At 29.5% G+C, this 20,770-nt stretch overlaps 2 protein-coding genes across 2 annotated transcripts; one reads left to right on the plus strand and one right to left on the minus strand.

Annotated features, from left to right (window-relative positions):
* The first annotated feature begins 1,162 nt into the window (after positions 1-1,162).
* LOC113852338 (probable flavin-containing monooxygenase 1) lies at positions 1,163-8,136 on the plus strand. The gene is made up of 5 exons (XM_027482567.1): positions 1,163-1,624; positions 3,438-3,678; positions 6,957-7,135; positions 7,253-7,602; positions 7,794-8,136. The coding sequence occupies exons 1-5, from the start codon at positions 1,163-1,165 to the stop codon at positions 8,134-8,136; spliced, it is 1,575 nt and encodes a 524-aa protein (XP_027338368.1).
* Positions 8,137-9,462: 1,326 nt separating this feature from the next.
* LOC113845792 (respiratory burst oxidase homolog protein E) lies at positions 9,463-17,825 on the minus strand. Its single transcript, XM_027473352.1, has 14 exons — positions 17,493-17,825; positions 16,743-16,902; positions 15,051-15,099; positions 13,984-14,097; positions 13,405-13,827; positions 12,728-13,111; positions 12,518-12,613; positions 12,066-12,181; positions 11,788-11,968; positions 11,455-11,631; positions 11,192-11,380; positions 10,918-11,046; positions 10,736-10,814; positions 9,463-9,593 (listed from the first exon to the last, which is right to left on the minus strand). Exons 1-14 carry the CDS (start codon positions 17,737-17,739, stop codon positions 9,484-9,486), a joined length of 2,454 nt encoding a protein of 817 aa, XP_027329153.1. The 5' UTR covers positions 17,740-17,825; the 3' UTR covers positions 9,463-9,483.
* Between the last annotated feature and the right edge of the window lie 2,945 nt (positions 17,826-20,770).

Below are 20,770 nucleotides of genomic sequence, written 5' to 3' on the forward strand. Positions count from 1 at the left end.
CAAATAGCACACTTCATTAGTTACCAAGTTATTTTTGTTTTCATTTTTGACATAGGCTCCACCACTAGACTGGTGTCTAAAGGATCCATGTTCAGAGACCAGGAAATATGGAGAAGAAAGAGAAAATGGATGCTGTTGCATCATAGGTAACCTTTGTTTGAAAATTAATAATGTTTACTGAATATTAAAAAGACAACAAAATGTTGTCCTTTTTTAATTTAAAATACACATATATAATTATAACGTCAATTATTTTAATGTTCAAATAACGAAACTGGTTAATTGTACGTAAACAAGTATCCTAATCAAGGGACCTAGGTTCACGTGTGGTTCCTCTTAATTTACTTGTACGACAATGATATAATATCACATAAACGGTAAAATTTTGGTGGGCAAACAATTTATAGCATTGTAGAGGGGCATGCATGTACAAGCAAATTAAATGATCATAGCATTGAACCATACAAAACAAGAAGAATTATACTGCAATAAAAGTGATCCCCCCAAAATAAAAACATATGCAGAGTATATGCAAAAAAGGTGGGAATAAGATGAAATTGTAATAAATAAGGAGGTATGCATGTAGAAATATGAAAGCTGGAAGAAAATTGTGCAAAAGTGATTAACAAAATAAAATAAAATAAATAAATAAATAGAAAGGGTTGGAAAGGCTCCTTTGAAAGCCATTCGTTTGTCCTTTGCTTTACAACAATTAAATTTGATTAGGTATAAAGAACTCAACAACTCCATGAAAATAAAAAGACCAACCCAATTGGCACGAAAATTCTCCAACACCAAGGATGAATATTTTTGTTCCGAAATATTATTACCACTCACAGTCCATTTCAGAGTGTAGTTTAAGTGGATGGAAGTGAAAGATAGATAAATAAAATAAATAAAAATATATAGATGATGTAATAAGAAAAAAAAATTAAAAAGAGAGAATAAATAAAAATATAATTACTCCTTTGATTAGTTAACAGCTAGCAAAGGCACCAGTTAATATTTTCTCTTGGTTATGTACTTCAGAAGTCCATGTCATGTGCTCTCATAGTGACGTCTACATGCAGCTTCGACACTATTATTATTCTATATATAGAGAGAACCTCACCCTTCACATTCCACACAGACCCATATTCAATAACCTAGCTTTTTGGCAACTATGGCTACCCATGATAAGAATCCAAAGTTGGTTTCTAAAATTGCCATTATAGGCGCTGGAGTAAGCGGCATAGCTGCTACCAAACAGCTATCCGATCACAACCCTCTTGTTTTTGAGGCCTCTGATTCAATTGGTGGGGTTTGGAAGCATTGCTCCTACAATTCCACCAAGCTTCAGTCACATAGACGTGACTACGAGTTCAGTGATTTCCCTTGGCCTCAAAGAGACAATTCGGAGTTCCCTACCCACTTAGAGGTTTTGGATTATTTACACTCCTATGCTATGCACTTTGATTTGCTTAAGAACATCAAACTCAACTCCAAGGTTGTGGAAATCCGGTTTGTTGGGTCCCAAGAAGATGCCCCTCATTTTGGAGGCTTACCTAGTGACCATGGAATCCCACTTCCTGGTCATCCTGTTTGGGAACTCGCTGTGTTGACCAATCAATCACACACCATTCAGGTATTTGTTCACTTTCAACTCAATTGGCTTCTATTGTTCTCTAGCTAGGATGTCAGAAATAAAAGCAAGAATTGTAAATATAAGCATGATACGATGAACTCTATTTTTCTTAACATCGCCTAATAATCCCTTCTTTCTTAATTACACATGCTTATACTTTTGATTCTTTATTATTGATGTGAGATTTTGGTTTTTCAGAAAACTTTTACGTGACTTTTGTGTCTTAATTCATTTTAATTAATTGTTATTCTCTAATTTTTTTTATAAGAGATATTTTAGAAACTTTTATAATTTCTATGAAACATTTGTTATATTTTTCTCATTTACCTTCGATAAATAGAGTTGATGAAAATCTAAATTAAAATTAAAAAAAAAAGATAAATAGTGTTACAAGAGTTAAGTTCAATAATATTAAATGAAGGTAAATTGTCATACTATAATATTTTTGAAAGTTAAGAATTTCAATTAACTTTAGCTACTTTTATTAGCCTGTATAATTTAGTTAAATGTGCATTATTATAAAAATGACTAGAAAGAGTATAATTATTTTTTTTCTCATTTTTTTTCTCCCTAGATCTCCCTACGCTATTATTTTCTACTAAAAAATGTTGGGGACTTATGATATATTTGGAATTTGATGTGATTTTAAAGGCTTAAAGTTTTTAAACAAACTGGCGAAGCTTTTTAAGAAAATTGAGGGAATTTTTTGAAAGTGATGTTAGGTTTTTAACGAAAAAATTATTTATTTTAATAAATTATAATATTTTGAATGTGAATTTAATTAAAAGATAGTTTAAATCAGTATAATCAATTTAATTTATAGAAATTTTGAATAAAAATAAGCATCTAGAGAAATTGAAATTTGAGAATTTAAATTCAAAAAAATAAAATAAAACCAAAAAATATTCACAAATAATGATTGACATGAAAGTGGATTGCATCGAGGATATAAATTCTAAAGTCGTCATTTTATAGGACATGTACATCTAACCATCAATTTGGTCCTAATTTCATATTATGTTAATTAATACGGGACAAAAGGCGAAATTTTTTTTGCAGCTTCTTGTATTCTTACTTAGCCTTTTAGATCTTTCCAATTTTAGCAAGCAACTTTTTCTGAATAATATAAAATCTTAGATTAACTGATATGAAATTTATTGAGAATCTGTGCTCTTAATTTAATAGATTTTACTCATAATTAATAATGTATTAAGAAAAATATAATAAAAAGTATGTTATTAATATTTTTTAAAAATAAATTAGAATGAAAAAAACAAAATACTAAAACTATTATTCTTTAGTTAAATTAAGTAAAATAAGATATAATAGGATATAACACGATGAATAACGATCTTAAATTGTTATCTTAATGTCTTATGTTATATGGATCGAATACCCCTTATACTCCTATATTATATTTATTAATTTTCTTATTAAAAAAGATCCAACCCCCTCCAATTATGGGATATGAGGTGGAGACACTAATTTTATCTATTCCGTCATTAAAGTGTTGAAAAAAAATATTGAAATGGTAACTTTGTGCAATTCTATCTTTTATTCACTTTAGTAAAGTTTATTAAGTTTATGTTATTTCATTGCATCAATATAAATATTCAATCATTACCTATTACATTGTATTTTTATTTAGATGATGCTATAAAAAAAATATTGTATTTTTATTTGTACATTATTGAAATTCTCAGCTATAAAATGTACCACGGCCATGCACACAATCACTTGATCTTTAAATTGTAGGCATAATATATGCATTAATTTTATGTGGGCTAATAATGATTTGCCTATTACATTTTAGTGGTACGCCTTCGAGTTTGTAGTGGTTTGCACCGGAAAATATGGTGACATACCCAAGATTCCCAAATTTCCATGCAACAAAGGCCCTGAGGTGTTCAAGGGTAGAGTGCTGCATACCCTTGATTACTGTAAACTTGACCAGCAAAGTGCTACTAAACTTCTCGCCGGAAAGAAGGTTGTGGTTGTCGGTTTTAAAAAGTCAGCTATTGATTTAGCCATGGAGTGTGCACAGGCAAACAAAGGTAACTATCCACTTTAATTTAATTTTTGTTACGTGAGAAGATAATTTTACAACAAAAGTTACTTTAATGGTAAAAGCTATTTATATAACTAAATGTTCAAACTAAAAAAATATGTATACAGAATTTAATGACAAGAAAAAAATTATAAAAGATAAATTTAAAAGGTGTGAAATTACAAGTGGCTAAAGTTTAATTTACTAAAAGAAAACTCATTTTCTAATACTGTTTTGTACCATTGAAAAGTTTATACAACGGCAAGATGTAAGAAAATATAATTATTTTGTTGCTAGAGTTATTATTTAACAATGGTTATATATCGGCTTGAAAGCTTTTTAGCTAATTTTCACTCGCAATGATCCATGCAGTAGACTATCTATATATATACCGTTAATTCTTGCATGCCTTCAAAATGGTTAGCTTATGGTTTTTTCATATTATAAACATCAAATACAAGTTTTCAGTTATTGTTTCATTACAAACTTATACAAAGTTTAAAGGTGCATCGAACATTTTAATAGTAAAAATACTTTATATATATATATATATATATATATATATATATAAGAAAGGAAAATTGATCATAATTAAAATAAATGAGAATTTAAACCCACGTGTGAAATGAAAGAGAAAGAAAAAGAAAGATTTCTAATTGACATGCTACTTTGAAAAGTATACGTGGAACGGTGGACGACCAATATCGTTCCCTTAAAAATAAGAAGTGCACATTCAATTAGCCCATGATCTAAATTATATTAAAATTGACTTAACTTATTTATTAAACAATTTAAACTAGTACAGTTTAAGAAAGTAATAGTCAAAACAATTAAATTTTAAATAATTAAAAAGCAATTTAAGTTAAATATTGGTTTATTTTATATTTTTTTATATTTAATTGCAACATTTTAAGACTACATATTTATCAAAGTATTTAAGACCTAGATTGTGTATAAAGAATTATGTCTAATAATTAGCCTATTTAAACATATATTATTAACTTACTTAAAAGAGTTTAGTATAATGTAGATTTTTGGATAGATTTTTAAGTTAAATTAGACTTTTAAAATGATTAATGAAATCTTAAAAACTTATTTTCAATAAAAAAGTCAAATTCACATATTATATTTTAAAAATAGGTCAAACAAATATTTAAGGTAAATCCTAATGTACTCTTACTCATTTTTTGACCCTTAATTGCCTCCTATATTTTGTGTTTTAAAATTAATTATATATTATGTGTGCAAATAGATACTATTTGTTTAAAGCAATAACGTCTAATCTATTTGATTAATTTAAAATTTTTGTTCGATGAAGAGGCTTATTTAACTAACTTAAAATATTTTTTTTAAAAAAAATATTGTCACATAATATTTAAATTTATACAATCTTAATTTATAATTTTTTTTTCATTTATATCTTCATTTTTTAGAATTTTTTTTAATAAAATATAAGAAAATATAAAAAGTAATATAAATTAATATATCATTGCAATTTATTTAATAAAAATATTTTTAAATAACAATAAATTTACAAAATTAGTAGGTTTATCTATTCATTTCACTAAACATACACTTAAAAAGTAATATGTTAATCGTATGATTGAAGTATTTAACTCATCGAAAATAATGCGTGTGTTCTCGAAATTGAAACATGATAGTGTATGATAAATTTTAGAGAATAAGTATGAAGCTTATAATTATTGATGAAAGATTAATTTCGATTAGTGATTCATATAATTTTTGTTATACATTACTTACCAATTTGTGTTATACGTATACCACTTCAATATAAGAGTTTAATCTTTGAGGAAATTATTATCATAGTTAATTTATTCTAATAATATGATAATGCAGGATCCTATGACTAAAAATTTCTTATAAGGTTAACAGATTCAAGTTATTTACTTAAAAATAAATGTTTTAGAATGAATGCCAAATAATAATTTATGAATCCATAGCAGCCAACTCATTAATTAACCTTTGCATCAGTATAATTTATTTTATTTTATAAAACGCACTTTATAAAGTCAAGTAAATCAACATTTATAATAAATATTGTCAAAGATTTCCTTTTTGACTCAATTGCATCTTAATTCCACAAATATTATGAAGCTAAAATAACAGAAGAGACATTATTGTCCCTTCTTGGGTTGTTCTTCAACTCACGTAATATTCTAAGAATGGGATACAAACTGATGAATTTTAGAATCACTTGGGTTGTTCTTAAACTGGGGGCGGCCTCTAGAACCTGTCAATTTTTTTTCTTGGTCTTCTTTTTCTATGTTTTAAAGCACATTTCTCTTATATATGAAAGTCAAACAAAACAAAGTAGTGCATACTTGTTCTACCGGAAAGTAGTGCATTGTTGTAAGTAACAAGTGCTTTTTTAATTTAAATTCTAATTGAATCAAACTTTGGTAAAAGCTATTTTTAAACTACTAAAAATATTTAAATGTAGACATAATTTAATCTAATTACAATTTTTTTCTCCAAAGCAATATATACGGATATATTTAAAATGATTCTAGAAGTGTGTTTAGTAATATAAACTTATAATTTATTTAGTGACCAATTTTATCTTATTATTTTGGTTAATGAGATTAGAATTTTTGGTGAATAATAAATTGATAAAATTTGTAATTATTATAATTTAACTTCTAAAAAGCTACTTTAAATAGTATTTATCTTATTAAAAGCTACTTACTAATAATTTATTTCATTTTTAAACAATTTACATTCAAATAAAATAATCCTAACTTACTCATGTCACTTGCATAGAACACAACCCATATTTGCTCTCTCCTTCACTTCTTATTTAAGTATTTGATTAGTATTAAATAAAAAATTATTTATTTAATTGAACACTTCATATTATATATATATTTAAATTATAGAAGACGTTTTTATGTATATATATATATATATAATATTAGTGTAAAAACTTTTACACCTAATCTGAATTTTTTATTTAATTTAAATTAAACGATCAATAAAGTAATAAATTATAACCCATTAGATTTAAATTAAATGGAAAGTTCAAATTAAGTGTAAAAATTTTTAGACTTACATTAGTATAAAAAGATTATGTCTCTCTATATATATATATATATAATTTTACCCAAAGATAAATTTAATGGGAAAGAATGAGTTTTGAACCCTCTTCCCAAAATATTTCTCTCTTTCTATATATATATATATATATATATATATATATATTTTTTTTTTTTTTTTTATTTTTTTCTTTCTGTCTTAAATATTGACATGATAGTACGATGCTTAAAGGACCTCAAGGGCAACCGTGCACCATGCTAGTGAGGACTTCGCACTGGTTAGTTCCTCATTACTGGATTTGGGGATTGCCATTTTCCTTGTTCTACTCAACAAGAATTTCTCAGTTCCTCCACGAAAGACCCAATCAAAGTTTAGTCAAAGCCTTTCTCTGCCTCATGTTTTCCCCGTTGGTAAATTCACATTCTTAACTTATGTTACCCCTTGAATAAAAGCTCTTGTTCCCAAAGCTACATATATGCTTCTAATATTGGCTTTCGGCTATTAATATTAATAACATCCTTCAACAGAGACGTGGAATTTCGAAGTTTATTGAGTCCTACTTGTTGTGGAAACTCCCCTTGGATAAGTATGGGCTAAAACCAGATCACCCCTTTGAGGAAGATTATGCATCTTGTCAAATGGCTATCGCGCCAGAAAATTTCTTCTCTGAGGCTAGTAAGGGAAAAATTGTCTTAAAAAAAGCATCAAATTGGTCATTCTGGAGTGAAGGAATTGAACTTGAAGACAACACTAAACTGGAGGCTGATGTAGTGGTTCTTGCAACTGGCTTTGATGGGAAGAAAAAGCTCAAAAGCATCTTACCTCAGCCTTTCCGCAATTTGTTAGATTACCCATTTGGTATTATGCCCTTGTATAGGTAAAGGACTATTTTATTCATTGCTCTAGCTCTCACACATAAATAATTGAGATCTAATTGTTAAGTGCATATTTGAATCAGCTTACTTTTTAAAAATAATCTCCTATTTTTAAATCTTTTGAAAAATAAACAATTATTTCTCTAACATATTTTGTTACAATATATGGGCTAAATCATTCTATCTATGACAGGGGAACTATCCATCCATTCATTCCAAGTATGGCTTTTGTGGGTTATATTCAAAGTGCTTCAAATCTTCCCACTTCAGAGATACGCTCGATGTGGCTCTCTGGATTAGTAGATGAAAAATTTAAGCTCCCGAGTGTTGAGAAGATGCTTTCACAAACTCTTAAGGAGATGGATATCATGAAAAGGTCAAGTAGGTTCTATGAAAGGCATTGCATTTCCACTTATAGCATCAACCATAATGATGAAATATGTGAAGATATGGGATGGAGTTCGTGGAGAAAGAAGAATTGGATCACAGAGGCATTCTGTCCTTATGGCAGTGAAGACTATAAGAAAGAAGATTGAGAGCGTAATAACCATGCATCCTATTTGTGGTTGCATGAATAGTATTACAGTATGATGATATATAAGAAAAATAAATGCAAGTTATCTCGTAGAAATATCTAGTGTTATATTTGTTCCAAGGCTTGTATAATTAAATTTGAGGAAGTGAATTTGGAAATGTGACATTCTTATGTTTGGTATAAGCTTCAATATAACATTTTGGAATACTCTAAACATGTTTCCTTACAATTTTATTACCTGATCATGTTGCTTTTGCTTATTTTTAATCAACAAAAAAGAAACTACTAAGGATACTCAAATCATATACAAAGAAAAGGTTCTGGAGAATTACCAAGATTTTAAGCATAGCACGAAGTGGTTTCTTAGAAGAATCATAGAAAAAAGTATAAATTAAGCCCTTCATTTTCTCTCTAAGCCAAGACCAAGACCAAGACCTAATATTCACCATCTCTAAGACATCAGTCACAGTCAATGTCTTTCTATGACTACAAAGAGTAGCAAACCATACACTTGTCGAGGCCATTTTGGCTTTTTAACCTTTGCAGAATGCCACAATGTTAAATGAACCGTTTAAAATCTCAACCAGTTGTTCATACACTTGTATAGTACTTTTATCTCTTCTACCTTTTCTTTTAATTTTTCTCTTCCTATTATATTACGTCAATATTATATATTTTACTATCATCTAATTAGAACAACGAGAAATTTGTTTCAAAATATTTTATTTAAACTAATTCTAAGTTGTTCATTAAATACAAATTTAGTTTTGTGGGTGATCTTATTTTTTTAGTATTTAATTTACGATATTAAAATATAAACTATTTACATTTAATATTACTCATTTTATTTTAAAATATATCTAATTGAATAGAAGAGATAGTTCAATTTTTTTTATATTCAAATAAACTTTTTAAAAAATATTGGATAATGCTTTCCTATCATTTCTTTTGAACTCAAGTCTTGTATTACTAGTTTTCCAAAAATCTCGACTTTGTTATAGACTGGGCATTCGGACAGTCAGTGACGATACTTTCACTTTTAACCACGCAAAACTTGTGGTCAGATTATGTGTTCGCACCGACCCCATCTCTAATCGCTAAATGAAATCTTGCCTTGTGTAAGACGCGTAATTCGTAAAAGGACATTTTCCAGACACAGACACAGAAATGGACGTATACTTTTCTCTGTTATTGACTTTTTCACTGTAGTGTATTTGTGTATCAAATACTATAATTACATGTTGCTTCCCTTCTACTGCGACCTAACATTTCTTGATTTCCTTTTTGAATCGTCTAATTGATAATTACAAAAGAATAAGCAAAAGTTGTTTGAATTTCATTTCCTATATCAAAAGTACTCCTTGTGAAAGTCGAAGCGTGTAGTTGTCTTGTGGCTCAGCTCAAGAGATAGCTTCTTTAGTTCCTTTGCCAACACCGGCATCCCGCAATAAAACACCCCTGCAAGTTTTATACATCGTTTGCCTGTTAAAATTTCACTAATACTATATAGTAACTAAAAATTTCACTAATACTCGTCTCCTTCAAACTATTTGATTCCTTCCAAATCCTCCCTTAAACACTCACCCCTAAACCGTATCTCTCTGTACCTGCTTTGAATGCAAATAGGGATGAATGGTTTGTAATCGACAACAATTTGTTTTGAATTTAGAAATACCCTTCAAATGAGTGTGAAATGGGTAGCGGTAAAAAAGAGACAGAATCATGAGGGAAAATGGAAAAACAAGACATATAATAAATAATGTGATGAAAATAAAAAAAATGAATATAAGAAAACGGAAGTCTGAAAATAATATAATAGTAAATTTATTGATACTTTGCTTTGAGAATTATAAATAGATATTGATATTTTGATTTAAGAATAATTGAATGTTTAACTGGTTAATGATATTAGAAAAGAGGTTAATATGTCACTATTTTTTGACCTAATTGTAACTATTTTTCCTAACAGTTGTCTTATGTTGGTTATCTTTCTTACATTAACATGCGACAAGTTTTCTGTGTATGTAAAATGTTAGAAAATTGGGGATTTGACCCCACTTCTTTTATTAAAAAAAAAAAATTGTTAGAGAACTGTTTTGATAATATATCGATCCTTTTCGCCACGATCTTTGGAACATATTGACCATATATACTTCCTCGTAAGGTAGGTCGTTCACATCAGCACCTACTTCTACTTCATCCAAATTTTTACTCTATCAAATGAGAGAAGAAAAAAACAATTTAAATTTAAATTAAAGAAAATTAGAAGAAAGAGTTTAATTTTTTTAAATATTTTTATTTTTTAAGATAAATAAAAAACACGTTATTATCTGTATTTTTCTTCTTCTTTAGTTTACTTCTCTCATTGCCTCCTTCCCTTGTCTTCATTTTACTTCATAAAAATATTAATATTTTCAATTTTAAATATGTTTATACTGGTGTTAGGCCCATCCCAGAGGACTCAAGTTATGCCCTGGCTCTCATGTGAAGCATAGCATTGGTGTTTAATAACAGTTGTTGTACCCATACTTTAGGAAGAAACAGGAAAATTGAATATCCTTTATGAGAAATGGTTCTGCATTGGGTAGCAAGTAATTTACCTACTGTAGAATACGGATGTTTAGAGGCAATCTTGGTGAAAACTTCCTTCCAATCAGGCCTTGCAAAGTGTGTCCTTACCTGAAACGGGAAAGCAATATAAAAAAGATCATGTTCAGGTGTTTGATTAATTTGTACTGAAACAGTAAAATTTGTTCCTTCTGGTCACAACTGAAAATCTTACTCGAGTGCCTGATAAGATGTCAACACCATGTTTGGCATGGTTCAGTGCTTGGATCATGGTGATTAAGGTTGATCTCGCATCCCCTTCTTCGTAGACACTAGTAAGATAGTTGTGAAGTTCAATTTGACCCTAACTCATAGGAAATAAATAAAAATAAAGCAGAAAACAAGTCCAGTTAGTGAGGTGCTTCATGACAGAAACCACACTTTTCTTTTTGGTATATTAGATTAACTCTATACGTAGACAGGAAAGTGGAGGCTTATAAACATATTACTTTGTGGTCCATCTCTGCAACTTCGTCCATTACTCCTCTAAACCATTCAAAAGAACCAGGTTCCCTTGTAACCCAGTAGAAATAAGCATTTGTAGTCCTTCGTGATCTCTTGTTTCCTCCTGGCGTCAAATTGGAGGATGTGAAACTATTGAAGCTCTCATCTGATCTCGTTGTTTCTGTGTTTGACTCCTGCATAAAAATTGAAAACTGAAGGTAAAAGTGGAATCAGCTTTGTGAAAAGGGAGCCAGAGTATGGAAAGTACCGCTAATTCATCCATTGTTCTAGTGTCACTGATAAGATCTCTTAGAATGCTAATGAAAGGAGTTGCTCCTATTCCTAGTCCTATGAGGAGCAGTACATCAAAATTCTGGTAATCTTGTGCTGGGGCTCCGTAAGGGCCATCAACAAGCAGTCTCGGTTGTCTGTGTGTACCAAAACTCTATTTTGAGTAATTTATAATCGATTAATATGCATGAAAAAAAGTATTTTGAACTTTGAAGAAATAATCGTTTATTTCTTCGGCTTTCTAAGAGAACTAATGAAAAATATACACTTATTTCTCAAAATATAAGTTGAACTAAACAAGTTATTATACTTGCCCTCTTTGATCCATTTGCATTAGTTCACCGAACGTTGCCCGACAATTAACCGGAGGTAATTTATCTTCGTCGTCTTCGGTGAGGAGAAACTTAAGTTCTTGGGTCCAGTCTCCAACTGTGCGAATGTGAACACTCAGGTACTCATCTCCAGGCGCTGAGGTAATGGAGAATGGGTGCCTAAAATATTTGTCACAAGATGTTACGTGATTTGGATGTGCGGCTATGAGATTGATGATAAATTGATAATAGACCTAAGAACTAGAACTAGACTCACCATTCAAAGGGAGAGATTTTTGGGCATTGTAAAAATATGTACTGTCCGCTTTTGTACTTAAATCCATTAGGCTTGGACATGATTAAGCTGAACACATTTCCTGGTAGCACCGACACCTGCTATGTCAAAGTTAGGAAATTTATATGGAAAAATTCTTTTCTCAAGGTTTGTGTCCCTTCTTTTCTACCTCTATCATCATTTATTGCTTTTTTTTCAACTAGCACACTTCCTTGCATATCCCACGAGACTGTCTAAAGGGGAACATTTCCTCCAATTCGAACATAGAATCAAATATTTATATACTCAAAAGAATTGATCTTGTTAGTTAAAATTACTGCGAAGAAAAGTCTAATCTTAAATTACTCTGTACTCATTTGTAGTTTCTTTTTCCTAGTGTATTCATCCATAGCCAGCTAAAAGAGCGAAATAAAATATGGACTTGCTTCTGTTACCTTCTGAATTTTTACTGTATAATGTGCTGATCTACGAGTGCGTAGAGTACGCTCTGCAACGTAAAGCAGCAGTGGAACAGAGATATACATCCATGTCTGAAATCAAAAGGAAATAAAATTGTTTTCAACTTTCTAAGTTGGTGTATGTAGTGTACTACAGACAGCATTCACTTTTCCATGCTTACTTTAGATGGTAGTTGAAATTCTTACCGTTTTTTGGTACCACCCATGAGTCAAATACAAGAATGATCCATGGATGAGAAGCAGAACATAGACGAGGCCAAGAAGGTGGTGTGAGTACCAGAATGCGTTAAAGCCGGTCAATCTGTTAAATGGTGGAGGAAGCTTGACCGCACTTTTCCGGAAGTGGTGAGTTGCCAGAGTGAAAGAGATTGCCATCAAAGTAACCATTAAGATTCCAGTTACGCCTTCTACACCGGTCAGAAGTGTTTTATATGTGGGTTTTTTGTTATTGAAATCTGAAGATATTAGTGAAAATTTTTCTGGAGATGAATTTACGAGGAGGGGAAAATCACATGCCAAATGATTACCAGCATGAACCGCGACTCCAACAGCTATGGCAAACGCAATCATCTGTTAATAAAGACATGTAAAAAGATCCAATTATATACTAACAGAGACGGACACACATAGTTTAATTGCCCCTGCAGCCATTTCAATTTTTCTTAATAATATATATAAATTGCCTGTATGGATTACCTTTAGTATTTAAAAAATTATTCTCTACTCAGTATTTTATGATAATATGTTATATTTTTAATATTACAATTTATATGTATTATTAGTCCCTTATGACTTCAAAATTTCTTGGTCCATCACTATATGGAAATTTAGAACATCCTATTCTGAGTTGACACGACTCTTACCTTGTGGAAATTAATATTGTCATCAAAAGGGACAAATTTCCTGGCTCTGGTAGAACGAAGCCATGTCAATGTGTTTCGACAAACTGGCAAGAGAATTAGAGCCATGTTGAGCTTCAGGGTCTCTGCAGCACCTTTGGCTACTGGTATGCAGTAGCTCATGACTTGGAAAGATGATTTGTTTTTATACTGGTAAAATTTCCAGGCAAATAGGCAACCAATGGTAACCAACCACAGTAACAAAATCCAGCCCCTTCTCCAATATTCTAATGCAAGACATTGGAGTGTCCTCAGGAATCTTTGGATCTCATCTCTGCGCCTCAAACCGCTCATATTTTGACTCCAGCCTACACTTGCGCTGCTGAGTTGTCTGCTGTAGTTCATGTAACTATCCTTTTGTAGCAACAACATTTCTAGCTGCCACAGCTGAATAAAAGACAAAAATTGAAAGGATCAAGAAAGCGTAACGAAAATTATAAACACAACCAAAGGAATCAATAGATGGTTCTTTTCTTCTTAATCTTTTTTAGTTTTAAGTTTTAATCTGTTCTTGTTTTCCTTCTGGCTTTTTCCCAATCTTACCTCTATATAACCCAGGTTTTCTGGATCTAATTCTTCCATTATTAACGCAGCGTATCCTTCAGCTTGTTCTTTAAGCTTCGATAGCTTGTTTGCAGAAGCACTGAGCATTATGAGCTGTTTAATAAAATTGAAAACAGAGAATATGGTCAAAACATTATACAATTAATTACCTTGAGGAAATAACATCAGCAATAAGGAAAATAGCACAGAAGTTAGTCCACGATCTTAGGAATCAATATATGTATATTCATTTTCATTTTTTTTCCCTTTATATACATAATAACGTGCTTTCCATTTTAATTTAATTCGTCTTGATGAAGGTAGGCTACAATAAACTTCTATGGTTTCCTTGAGATTAAGAATGTACGCAATAAAAATTTAGAAGTAATATTATAAGTATTTTTAATAATTTTTTATTTTAATAATTTATCCAATAAAAATGATATTAAATACTATTTATATTATTAAAATAAAAAATTAATTTAAAAGGCTAAAAATATTTATAATATTACCCTCTAACTTTATTATAAACTTAAAGCGATAAAAATTCTATTGATACTACCAAATTAATATTTATCTTCGTATTCTTTTTTACTTCCATTTACCAATTATATAATTAATTTATGAATATTTTAATACGATAATCATTGGGTGTACACACAAGAAATTATATCAAACTTAAATATAATAACAATTTTAATTTTCTAACATATTTTTTCACATTCTATTTATATATTATTTTATGTAACCCAAGTTTAACTATCCATGGGTCACATCAAACTGGGTTTAAGTCAGCTTGAAGTTTAACCTGTTCTTCTAGTTACATCATCTGTACTGTTTGTGTATCTCTTAATATGTTGCTTAAAGCGTACAAGACTTACCTTCCCAATTAAGGTCGTAAACATAAGAGGAATTCTTTTTAACCCAAATATATATATATATATATATATATATATTGCTTTGTGGTTAAAAACTCTTGGAATATTTCATGTTAACAGATACACAAGCCCTTTCCTTTATTGTGCAAAAAATATATATTTTTTTTTCTTGAGCATCTTAAATATTACCTCTTGTACTTCCGCCCTTGTAATTCTTCCGTCTTCGTTACTGTCTGCCCTGAAATAAATAGAACTTTTAATTTAACATTTGAAGAAAAATGTCAAAACTCCACTCTTCGTTCTTCATGTAAGTAATTGCACATTGGTGAAAGGATAATCCGTCTTGATGCTGCAGTCACATTTACACTACTTATCATAATTCAAGGGTCTCCCTCCTAAAAAAATTTCATCTTTTAGACGAAATGTCAGATATATTTTATTTATAAATTAAAATTAAAATGTAATCATTAAATTTTGTCAATAAATAAACACTAAATAATTTTACTTCATTTGTTTCATCAAATTCAGAAATCAATAATTCATAATTCATAATAAACTTGCTGCCTACCGACGGAATAAGCAATTGAGTATAACGTTACAACCACTACTACACAGAATTCAACAAATTACATTTAAATTTTATATACATGATATTTTCAGATTGGGTGGAGTAGGAAATATCACCTTCTTTTTTCTTTCTTTTTTTAACAAGGAAATTGGACTTTAAGCATAAGTAAAACAGTAAGTTTATATTAGATTTTTTCCCCCTCCTTCAACGTTGATTTATAAATATATTAATACTGTTGATTTTCATTTAACATATTCTTCACTGTGTTTTCTATTTCTACTACCCCGAGTTATTAAATTGTATTTAAACTACTTACAGGTCTTTTAACGTGTATTTAAAAAATATATAAATAATATTTTTATTAAATATTATTATATAATATGGTAATATTAAATTATATATTTTTTAAAAATTATTATATATAAATTCTTATTAGGTATTTTTAGAAAATAAATTTGTAATGTTACTTGAAGCAAAATTTATAAGCTGATTTACTTGAATTTAAGTTATTTCTTTAAGAATTTGAATTATCTCCTTTCACAGACACGTGTGTGTGAGAGAAAGAGACAACTTTTGCTCTAGCTAAATGACTATCCTAAACTTCATTTATTTATTCACATAAAATTATATGTTACGATACATATGTGTTGAAGCAAATTAGTCTCAAAAGAAAGATTACAAAATTCAGTGATCATGCCGTTGTTTTTATTGTTTTTCTCTTTTAAATATGAAAAGACAAATAACTATAAACAGTTTTTTCAAAAGATATACACAAGTTAAATAGGTAAATAAATTAAAAAAAAACAAACATTTACAACTATAATGAATGTCAGTTATGAACTAATATTGGAGCACATATCCTAAATTTTAGACAAAGAAAAAACCTATATCATTTTTTGTTATGAAACATTCGGGTTATAATATATTTTTATTATGTTCAATTTTAATTTACTTTCTATATTAGAATAATTTTTTATTGTCACTTTATTCACTTGTTGTCGTAATAATATTGTGAGATTGATATAAAAATAGTATTTTTAATCCTTATTCTTAGTACTTATTCCTAATTTAATCCTTACGTTTTATCGTCTTATAATTCTAAAAGTGGTGTGATAACACTAAGGAACCATGATAACCAAATAAAGAACAAATATATAGAGAGTATAAATTAAATTTTTTTCTATATATAATAATGAACTTAAATAAATGTCACGTATAAAATAGATTATCCAAACATTTAATAAGCTGAGTATTTTCGGACGGTCATTGGAAAAAGACACACTGTCAATGAATGAATCTGACAAAAGACTTACATGTCAAAGAAAATCTGAAGCCGGGCGTCAAAGCTCTGGTCCGAAATTTGCAACCAGAATTGATGCAACTCTTCTTTCGTAATTTTACTCACTTTGCTTTCCTTCCTTCGAGCTAATGCATCAAAAATACAAACAGCAAATTCCTTGGAATCCTCCATCCCTTTCATCAATCCATTTAGCAAATTTATTATTATCTTACTAAAATTGCATTTTGATATTAATTTAACATGCATCTCTTTTAAAATCTATAATTTGTGTTCGATTATGCAGTACTTAAATTATAAAATTATATTATTTTTCTTCTCATGCGAGTAAGGTGATTTTTCATGTACCAAAATGCTTTCATACTCTAGATTAGTTTCTTGGCTTCAAAATAAAAAATGCACAACAGAGTTATAACAAATTGGGTGTTTATATTATTATTTATCAATTAAAAATACTATTTTACTTTAACTAATAATTTGCACGATAAAAGTTAACGTTAAAAATTAATATACCTCTAATTACTGAAGTTTTAAATTATAGTCACCGACATTATTATAAATTATGAAAAAATCACGATATTATAGAAAATTGGGAGTAAATACAACCAATAGCAATCACAATATAATTTTAAAAATCTTAAAAACTTCGATATTAGTAACTCAATTATAGTTTTTGATCACAATTTAAAAACTTTTAATTATCAAGATAAAATTTTAATTTAAACAAAAAAACAGATAATAAAAGTTTTTTTCCAATAAACCTTACCAATGCATTCACCAAAGTCTTCTCTAGCGAGCAACCCATCCTTTGCCAAAAAACTGAACCTTTCTTCCACCTTTCTCCACAACTCGTCACTGGCTTCACCGGACTTGCTTATGAATCTCAAACCTTTCAACGCTCTCTGCGCGCTCGACCTTGTCCGTTCAAGCTTCACTCTCATCTTCCTTGCATTACGCGCCGTCACCACCGGATCCTCCACGGCGGCTACACTCTCCGACGACGCCGACGACATTGACCGAAGCCACGGAAACTTCCTTCTAATCCTCGACGTAATCGAGAGGCTCCGCGCGACAGCTCCACCGCCTAAATCGGTGGCGGCGGCACTCGACGACGGTGAAGCGTTGGGAGCAGAAGCTGATGCCGGCGCCACGTTGCAGAGCACAACGGCGTCGTTTTCAAGCTCCAAGGTGATCTCAACGAGCTCCTTGTGATGGTTGCTCCGCAGGTCGTTGAGGAACACCGGCAACATGGCACCATATGCATGTCCTCCGGCCGCCGGCGAGGAGGTTCCGTAGTTTTCCGGCAAGTCGAATTCGCCGGTGCTGCACCTTCCAAACGACGACGTTCTCATCAGAACGTCACAACCTGGAGTCTATATGGCAATGCGGTTAATTTTTCCTTTTAATTATCGTAGCGAGTTATTCTTTCTCTCTCTAGAAGCAGAGAGAGAGAGAGAGAGAGAGAGAGTAGCTAAAGACAGGGTTTTTGGTTCACACGTTTGGGCGTGAAAGTTTGTATTAAAAAGAAAGAAACGCAAAGGTTGGAAAACAAGACAAACACCTCTCAACGAATTTGCGCACACGATTTCAACGCCAATGTGGCCTTCCCGCACCTATGAGAGTAGTTGGGAAATGGGATCTCTACTATTTCTCTATTCTTTCTTACTCAATAAACCAAAGAGCACACCCCCTCTCCTCTTTTCTTTATATATTGCTTAATCCAGTTGTACGTCTCTTAATAATTTCAGTATCTTTCTCCCATTTTCTAATTCTTTCCTACTTATTCATTATGCACACAAATATTCGTCGCAATAACTTTGCTTAAAATTTTAATCATAAATATACAATACTGCATATACGTCGTTATCAGTAGTTTCTTTAAAGCCTTCATTTGCTGCTACTAGCTCCCACCCTTGCTCTTTTTTTTCTAGATTATTACAAAATTGCAGACAGAGGAAGGGATTTGAGTCTCAAAAATTAAGAAATCAAATTTTAACAAATTAATGATGTGTTCTGTGCGCGGGCACACACACACTGTACATATATCAATTGTCTAATAAAACTTTAGTAAAATGGAGCAGTTAAATTTTGGTTGCCATAATGGAGGCTAGTTCATGAATGATGGATAGGAAACAGGTCAAGGTGTAAGGTAAGTGAAGGCGACCTAGAATTGGATTAACTAAAGCTAAATTAACGTAAGCATTGGTCTTGGAGAAGGAGAAAGCAGAGTTGAAAATAAAATAGTAATTGACTAGTTAGTAAGAATAGGGTAACATCGTTGTTGTTTGATTAATGTTAAATAATAAAATACAATCTAGTTGTGTTGTTCGATCGTGTCCCCCACTTCCCAAATCAATTTTTATCTATTAATTTAACCAGAATGATATCTGTCACAGCTCAAGAATTGTTAGCCATAGATAAATTCGTTATCATTTTTTCTTCAATATGATTATGATTATTGTTGCTTGAAATACACAAAATCTTGTGTTTATGCTTGCTTTAATTAAATTAAAGATTGTAATTAAAAACCAAAGATACATGTACTACACTGTATCAACCGCTGGTAGGGGAAGTACTTTAGGCAAAAAGAGTAGTACCAGAACATTAACCGGATTTTGAGATTCTGATACTGGAAACTGCAATTGCCCATACATGCCATGAATTATTCTAGAACCATCCGCATATTAGCATGCCTGCTACGGCAACCTCATTCTGGCATCTGCTATCTTATTTAACATTACATACTTTCACATGAAGCAAAAGACATTTAATTTTTTTTAAAAATAAGTTAAAAAGTTATTACTTAAAAATTATAAATTACTTACATAAACTTAATTATTATATTTATCAATTTTGATCTCTTTTACATGTTTGACTTAAAAAAATGTTGTGACACAAAATTAATTAACTCCACAACATTTGAGTTTATCATCACATCATCATAATTTAATGATGATTTAAAATATAAGAACAAAAAAACTATATAAAGATCAAAATTAGGTATATTTTAATTTAAATATATACTTATAAATATTATATATCAAAATTGTATTATAGTATATTCTTTTAAAATGTTTTAACTTAATTATATAATTATGAATGTTATATATTTAAAATTTGATTCATTTAAAATAATAAAATAATAATTTTATTATATAATGTCAACAAATTTATAATTAAATATCAATAATCAAATATATTAATAATTATAAATTTAGGAAATAAGATTATTAAAAGTAAACTTCAAATTAGAAAAAAAATAAGAAAATTTTTATATTTATTAAGTATTAATAAAAATTTTACAATTTATATTAAATAATAAAAAATTAAGTAACAATTTTAATCTTAAAAAATTTAAAATAAATAAATATAAAAGTGGTAAAAAATAAAATTATTTTAACAAAAAAATTTAATTAATTTACATATCATTCTCCATTAATTTTAATATTAAAATGTATACATAACGTATTCTAAAGAAGAATAATTACATAAATTTATCACTTATTCTCATTTATAATATATAAATAAAGTAAAAGTATCACTCTTATATTCTAAATATTCATATGATATATACAAGTATTAATTTTTTTAAAAAATAAATTGCAATTCAAATTTATATATATGCGCGCGCGACACATGAGAATATTATAAAAAAATTATATACAATTTTTAATATCTAAATGCTGGAAGCAGACGTTTATATCAAATAAAAATAAGATAAAAAAATGAACGTTTACATGTAAATTTTTTGTAAAATTAAATAAATATTCAAGAAACGGGCATCAAAATTATAATTTTAATTATCATATAGAGTATTTAATGTAAATTTTTTTAGGTAAATTAGATATGTTACTAAATAGAAAATCTTCCATAAAAAAAACCTGTAGTTTGTAGTTTAAATATGTTATTTTATATATTTGATTATAATCTGATGTTAATATTTAAGATACTTAATTTAATATTGATTTTGTGCTTTCTAATTAGTGTCATTATAATATTAGAGTGTATTTTATAAGACATTTTAGCTAGCTAATCCATTTAATA

This window comes from Abrus precatorius, unplaced genomic scaffold (genome assembly GCF_003935025.1).
Source record: "Abrus precatorius isolate BTA unplaced genomic scaffold, Abrus_2018 Scaffold10, whole genome shotgun sequence".
In the NCBI taxonomy this organism is placed as follows: Eukaryota; Viridiplantae; Streptophyta; class Magnoliopsida; order Fabales; family Fabaceae; genus Abrus; species Abrus precatorius.